At 50.7% G+C, this 7,526-nt stretch overlaps 1 protein-coding gene across 1 annotated transcript; it reads right to left on the bottom strand.

The window, feature by feature from the left end:
- Window positions 1-497: 497 nt before the first annotated feature.
- On the bottom strand, window positions 498-7,525 carry EMH_0047980 (kinesin heavy chain, putative; the record flags this gene model as incomplete). The annotated part of the gene is given in 22 exon segments (XM_013496349.1): window positions 498-505; window positions 509-776; window positions 896-1,114; window positions 1,231-1,367; window positions 1,491-1,689; window positions 1,845-2,024; window positions 2,176-2,295; window positions 2,454-2,598; window positions 2,778-3,125; window positions 3,250-3,839; window positions 3,957-4,119; window positions 4,349-4,461; window positions 4,573-4,672; window positions 4,849-5,036; window positions 5,166-5,283; window positions 5,427-5,624; window positions 5,732-5,785; window positions 6,003-6,193; window positions 6,333-6,544; window positions 6,734-6,829; window positions 7,033-7,231; window positions 7,418-7,525. Coding segments are annotated over 22 exon segments (3,954 nt in total).
- Window position 7,526: the final 1 nt, after the last annotated feature.

Here is a 7,526-nt window from a genome sequence, read left to right as displayed (position 1 = left end):
AGGATGTGGGCTTTGGTGTGGGTGCTGGGCTGGAGTGGCCCTCGGGTTCTACAACCCTGACGAGTCTCGAGCCCTCTCCACCTTTTGCAGAAGCAGGCTTTTCTGCCTTTTCTGCCTTCGCGACGCTTGTTCTTGACGGAGCACGTGGCACACGCTTTATCGACCCCCGATCTACGCCAGCTGTACCTGTGGTGCTGCGCTTCACTGAGGACTTCGGCTTTGCTGGCGAAGAGGAGGCAGCGTGTGACAACGCCATGGAATTAGCTGAAAGAAACAGCAGAAGAGCGCACTTATTTTCCTTACGAACAGGGCTAGAAGAGAAGCAGGCGCACTCACTGGGTGGAACGAATCCAGTTTCACTGCAAGGTAGCGCAGCAAAACGACGCTACTGTTCCTGAACACCACAGATCTACATAAATCGAGCACTCAGGTGTTAGACTCACATCTGGAAGTAGCCTTTGGCTTTGCCTTGGCGCTCGTTGTGAGCGCGCTCTTCTTCACGGAGNAGACTCACATCTGGAAGTAGCCTTTGGCTTTGCCTTGGCGCTCGTTGTGAGCGCGCTCTTCTTCACGGAGCGTCGGGTCGGTGGCTGCTGCTCGGTTTGAGCCGGCACTTCTTCCACGGGTTCAACAGGCAACTCAGGTTCAGGCTCCTCAGCTGCCGGCTTGGGAAGTGCTGCTGCAAGCTGCTCTTTTAAACTCGCAACTTCCTCCTCTAGTTCCCGAATTCTGTCGCTCTTCTCCGCTTCCGCTTGATTAGCTGCGGCCAATTGCTCCTGTAAAAGTGAAAACAAGTTCCAAATCATGGACAAATAACTTCCCAGGGACTTCCAGGCCACGCTGACAACTAGCGAACTTGAACGTTAAAGCCCTTTTCCAGCACTGTATTACTGACCTCTAGAAGCATCGCTTCCCGTTTGTCCACGCTCGTGTAAAACTTTATCTGGTCCTGCAGGTCCGCTATTGCGGTATTCGCAGCGAGGAGCTCCGCGTAGAGCGCCTGGTTCAGCCGCCGCACATCAAGCTCAACGGCACGGCCTTCTTCGAGCTTCATACGCAAATGTGACGCGTAGCCCTGTAGCATTTGGACATCTCTTGCCAGAGCTCTCTTCTCCTGAGAAACAGCGTAATCGTGGGTGTGATTCATGCGGTCACGGCGTGCCACTTTCTGATGACCATTTTTCAAATTGTTCGTCCGCATATGAAGCTCGATTTACACACGTGCCATACCACATCATCATAGCCCTTAAGGTCTTCCCAATTTGTCATTGTCTTCGGTATCATAAGCAAGCTCCTGTTTTCCTCCTTAAGCCTCCGTGTAGTCTCCTGCAGTGTTGCGTTCTCCTGCTTGACAGCCAAGTAATCCTCTGTTCAAATAACAGACAAACATGTTAAAATTCCAGTGACCAACCGGATATGCTGTAAGATATACAAATACTGGAGTTCTCGTCAAGAGACTTCCAGTTCAAGCCTCGATAAAAAAAGCGTACCTGAGAGCAGCTTGTAGTCGATGTCCCGTTCAGCGAGTCGAATCGAAAGCTCCTCAAGCTTAGCCATCAGCTTTGCAAACTTTGCATTTGTGTCTTCGTCGATACGGTTCGGCGACTGTGCGTCAGTTAACTCTGCCTTGAAGCTCCATAGGGCAGCCAGCATTCTCTCGCAGTGCTCGGTGAGCTCAAGCTTCTCCAGCTGCGCCAACATCGGAAACGAATAAAATACTGCATAGGTGGTGAGCTTTTCACCTGCGCATTTGACCTACTGGCGACATCGGCAGTTAGAAACGTCTTCCATGCCACGATGTACGAACTTCCTGCATATATCTAGACTAAATGCTCGGAACATACCAATCCTTTCTTGACGGAAACTTGGAGTTCCTTAAGGCGGTGCACAAAGTGGTCTCTAAGCTGGCCAAGAGCCCTCCTCATTTCTTGCTGTTCGTACAGGAGTGCCAGCATGTGCTGCTCCCAAGGAGGAAGGATTTGCAAAATGGACTCAAGCGTTTGTTCCTTCTTGCCTTCCACCATCTGGAACGCACGCATATTATATATACAGACGTATATTCAGTGCAAATAAAGCCGCCGTTTTTCCAAGTCACCACAGCAGCTGCTATCCATCCAAAAACCTGCAAAGTTGCTCTGAGCGAAACAGTTTATCAGCATGTAAAGGAGGAGGTACCTGGGCTGTCTCCGCGTCGACCGTTGTCTGGCTACTCTCAGCGGGAGCAGCTTTTGCGAAAATAAGTTCCAACGCACTGACTGCTTCCTCCTCGCTTTGCGGAACCCTTGGAGTAGTTGCCTGAGCCCAAAATACGTCAGAGGAGATATGTTCTGCGCATAGATATGACTACTGGCTGGCTGCCCCTGTTGGCTGCCTAGTTGGTTGAAATTGGGTGGAAGAAGGCAACAGAAGTTATCGCTATGCTAGAAGCATGGAAGTCCAGAGGGAAAACGCACTTCATCATTTGGACCAGATATTCCAGAAGATGCAGCCGCCGCAGCTAACGCCAAAGGAGGCGGACGTAATGCAGAATCGCCTCCTGTCGGTTGAGATTCCTCGTCCTCTCGGGTGTTCTCTAATACCTCCGCCAGCATGACACGCCTGTGCGAAGGACACACGAAGGCAGGTTCATACGATATGAGCTTTGGAGGCTCTGAGCAAGCCTTCTTGTTTTGCTTCATGAATGAGGAAATTTGCCAATGGAATCCCGTAGAGTTCGGTGCTACCAGTTTGCCCCCATGTCCCGTATCGAGCAACGTGCCCCAAATAAACAAACTTACGACAAGGCATTACTAATTGCAGCACACGCCAAAGGGCGAATTTGATCAATGTCAGGGAAGCCTTGAGTTTTAGCCGCTTGGCCAACGGGGTCTCCAATGCCTAGAGAGAGTTTCAATGGCTCTGCATCTCTCTTCTCCTTTATACGATCAAGGAAACTCTTAAGCGACTCGCTGTCTTGATCTCGAGCAGGCAACTCATTGTCTTGCCCTTTTCCTGGGGCGGAGGCAGTACTGAGCACTGAAAGTCCCAGCCGGTGCATCAAGGCACATATGTGACGAATCTGGCCCATCAGCTCTGCGGTACGCTTCTTAGACTTGACCAGTGCTTCCTTTTCGTCTTGCATCCGGCTGAACGCAAAGAAATACAGAGGGAGGCAACACGCTAACAGAGCACTGCAGAACGCACCGCTTAAACATGTAGGGTACGTTGTAAAGTCTCCTACAAAGGTCGTATACAAGAGCATGAACTCACAAAAGAACCTTCGATATGACTTCCAGGCCCATTTCCTTTGCCTTTCTAAGCCTCGCAGCCCAATTCTGCCTCTCCGCCCTTTGCTTCAGGACTAAGGCCTTGATTTTCCGTGATTCACCATTGTCGCGCTCCTGCTCCACAGGTTCTTCTGGCGCAGGTGTGGCCGGAGGCGGTTCTGGGGCTGCTTCACCCTGTTCCTTGGCTGGAGCGGGTGGCTTTACCTTTTTAGGAGCTTTTGTAGTTTTCGGCTTCAGCTTCTTCTCTCCTTTGGCTCGCGTCACCTTGGCTTTCGCAGATGCGGGTGCGCCTTTGGGTTGTTTGAGCTTCCGTTCGCTAGCCGCTGCATCTGGCTGCGAATCAGGAAGCGCGTTTTCCTCTGTATGAGTTTCGGCGGGTGTCTCATGATCGGAAAGATCACTCGCCGACGAGTCTTCACATGTCAGAGACTCTTCCCCGGTTGACGGCGGGTTGTCATCTATACATTCAAGCTCGTGTATCGCCCCTTCAATGGAATGCTCCAGGGTTTCAAATCGCAGAACTCCTCCCCCGGAAGTTTCAGCACTAGACATTGATTGAAAGCTTCCATATCCCTTTAATGCACAGACAGAGCAGAACACACAGGGCATAAGATACAAGGCAGGCAAGCTAGAAAGCGTTTGTGTGCCTGAAGAGTTCGGCGAATAGAGTGAATGCATTCGTTGCCTTACATCGCTCTTGATGTCCTGACCGAAGCGGTCCAACAAGCTCAACGCATGCGTCATAGATGCTCTCACAGAAGGGTCCTCGGAGTCAGCTTGATTCAACCCATCAATGTCTCGCAGTCCATAGCGTGCAGCAGCCAGGGTATCCATCCTTCGGAATGCAGTCGGCCTGAAAATGTGCATTTACAACAGCAGTTTTTCAGCAGTTTCCACCGCAATCAACGCATTTACCAAGAAGATACACAACGCATTATGTCACTAAGCCCCTTACACAAGATGCATACGCTCCGCTGGAGACATCGAGCAACGCGTAGCCCCGGATCATTCGGTGAGACACTGGAGCACTTCACATTTGCACAGACTGAACTATCATGACAGCGAAGTAAAAGTCGGCTTACTGACGCATGGTACGAGCCCGTTGCAACCCTCCTCCAGATGATGGTTGCGTTGGAGCCGCTGTCGCCTTTATGATGAACTGCTGGAACTTTGCCACTTTGTTCTCCAAGTCGCTCTGCACCCAACACGCAACTCCACACAGCGGAGCTTACCACAGTACGTGCCAAAAGTGGCATCTAACCGCTTGCATCTTCGCTAGTTTTGTTGCTGGCAGGCTGCAGCATACCTTCAGAATTCGAATTTGTTCGTCGTTTTCTGCATTCTTTTGCGAGCTGACACCCGGAACTACCCCTCCTTCCGACAGTTCCTTCAGCTGCGCATGAAGCCTGAATACACCAAGCATTTGAGTAGCTCTACAGTTGTGGCAAAGGCTGAAAGGGTTAAGTCCCCGCCTGATACTCTTTAAGGGGCCGTGGCCAAGCGCTGCCACAAACGGAATCCCTAGGCAATCAGCAGACTGACGGGGTCACTATCAATATTCCTGGAGCGTTTGCTGGCTTACATCGCAATTAGCTTCTTCTGTTGTGCAATGAGCGACTGTTCAGGAGAGAAAAAGTTGGCACAGACTTTCTTTTTGATTTCCTTGCACTTCATCGCGAAACGGAGAGTTGAAAAAGAGGTGTCCAAGTATAGACTTGACGGGTGGACAGCCACCAACACTGCAGCACGGCTGTTGCCTCCAAGAGCTTTCTGCAGGTACAGTAACAAGATCAGACAAAACTGCTGTGGATTTCAAACACGGTGCAAGCCGTTCAATTCCCATGGGGGCTGGCAACCACCGGCAGTGTTGCCAATATTGCGTTCACCAAGGCAGCGTACCTGGAGAAGACGAGTGAGCTTCGAATCTCTCCATGGAATGTACACTTCCTTGTCTCCCTTCCTCTTGCCTTTTTCGTCTGCTTGTTGTGCCTGTTTCGACAGCTTAGATATGACCTCTCTGCAAACAGTTCACACAACAGTTAACAACCCCGAGCTGAGCCTTGACTCTACTTCGTTCCTGTGGTGGTGACTGCAATCAAAACCCCCCAACAATCACAGAAGATGCGCTCTACAAGTTGTATGGGGATTCGTGAAACATACGAGAGAAGAAATAGGGATTTGTTGATTGCCTTCCCCTCCTCGAGAACAAGCTTGGCGTTTTCCACCCCTTCAGATGCCCTGCCTGCCTTCTCATTGCCTGCAAGGTCGACTATCTTCAGTTCTCCGCGCCGGCTTACGTTTGTTCCGTCCTCAAAAGTGCTTGTGGACTCCAAAGTAATCGAGAAAACCACATGAGACCTGTCAGATGCAGCACGTAACCAGCACAAATGCCAGTTCCTTGAATCGCATGAAAAACGTCAGCCTGGCCAACGCAGTTGCAGGCTGTCGTAGGGTAAGAAACCCACCTAGAAGAAGTTTCATTGAAGTTCGTCCTGGCGAAATGGCGCCGCTGTTCAGCTCTGATAAGCAAAGCCACACACACTCAGCCAGAAACGGTACAAACAATGCGGATCGAAAGGGAAAGTCCCACCCAAAGATGAAGAAGCACTACGACAACCCCCGAGCCGCATTGTAGATAACTGTATCCCTCGGCGACAGCTATCTGCACAGAGTTTCATTTGTGTAGAAACACAAAGAATGCGGAGGTGGCGCTGCGACGAATACTTCTGGGCTTACTTGGACAAAAGGTTCATCACTTCTTCCATAGAGGCAACAGCTTCCTCATGCAATCCAACCACTACAAAGCCCTTCTTCGGATCTTCTTTGACGTCAAGATTTTCCAAAGCCCCTCCTCTTGGGCCTTCTTGCAGCAAGTCGTTCACCCGCTCCAAGTATATTTCGACGTACGAAACCCTCATGAGATATTCCTTTGACGCACCAAACGCAAACCTTGCGGGAAAATACATCTCTCACTCAAGTCGACTGCCTACATGCTATCGTCAATAGTAAGACCCTTAAAATATCCCGTGTTAAAGCCGTCTCAAGTAAACCAGGACAGGAGCTTACTCGGTTTTCGCCTGCTTCCAGACCCTCTGTTCGGGAATCTGTTGCAGCAAGTTGAGTTTCCCCTGTCTCCTCCTCCTTTTCGGCAGCAGCATCCTCCATTTCCTCCCGCAACAAGGAGGAATCTGACATGCAGTCGAAAAACTCTGCAAGCGACCGCGGCAAAATGCCAGGATCTTCTGCCACGCCCATGATTGAGTGCGTTTTTCCGGAGCCTAAAACGAAAGTTAAACAACGACAAACAAACGTGTAAGATTGTTTCAAAAGAGAAACAGCAGGATGGAAGAAGGTACAACAGGTGAAGGAGCTAGGCCTATAGCTAGCTCCCCAAGCTGCAAGCTAGGAACCCTAAATGCAGTGCGGCGGAACCAGCATCCAGCGAATGATGACGCAAGTAAGTGCACCTGTTTGGCCGTAGGCGAAGACGCATCCGTTGATCCCCTTAAAAGCGTCCAAGACGATGTCTCGTGCTACGTAGCCGAACACCTCATCGTTCTCCGCTGCATAAGCAAACATCCCGTGCAATTTCAAGACTTGCTGAAGATGCTCCGCCGATGCCACTCATCCCAAACGCCAGGCGTTGGTGATGCTGAGCTCCCGCTCAGTTGGAGTAAGCAAATTAGGACATCTACCTAAGAGTTCACTGGACTCTTGCATGGGGAGTGGAAAGCTAACATCTGGATGGTTCTCATGGTACGCTTACCTTCGTCGTCGAAGCACCTGTCGAACGCGTAGAACCTCTGCACCTGGTCCTTCTGAGCCTGTGTCTTTTCTACCACCTTCTTAGGTGTGGTTGCCTTTCCCTGACGGCTTTCTTCAATCTCTGCTTGAGTTGGTGGTTCAACTATTAACTGCATCGATTTCTGTTCCACCTTCCAAGCCTTTATGTGGCCACTTTCCACCTGCAACACACCCCGACACAGCTAACCCGTTGCTGAATCCCATAGACTCCCAAGAAAAACCCTCGCATGCGTGCGAAACAGACAAAGTTTATGGGGAGATCAACATTTCTTGCTTGTTCCTCTCACGTGCCAGTACAACAGCTATCTCACCTCTTTCGGAAAAAGCGGCCGCATACGCGTGCAGACTCTGATGCTCTCTTCCATTGACTCTGGCTCTAGGTTTATACCTTCTGCGGCACCACCAGCCGCTTTGAGCTTACGGCCCTTGGCCGTTCCTTGCTTAACGAGCGCCATT

Source organism: Eimeria mitis, genomic scaffold (genome assembly GCF_000499745.2).
Source record: "Eimeria mitis Houghton genomic scaffold, Emh_scaff2055, whole genome shotgun sequence".
Lineage (NCBI taxonomy): Eukaryota > Apicomplexa > Conoidasida > Eucoccidiorida > Eimeriidae > Eimeria > Eimeria mitis.
Note: the sequence above shows the minus strand (reverse complement) of the source record. Positions and strands in the feature narration are given on the sequence as shown.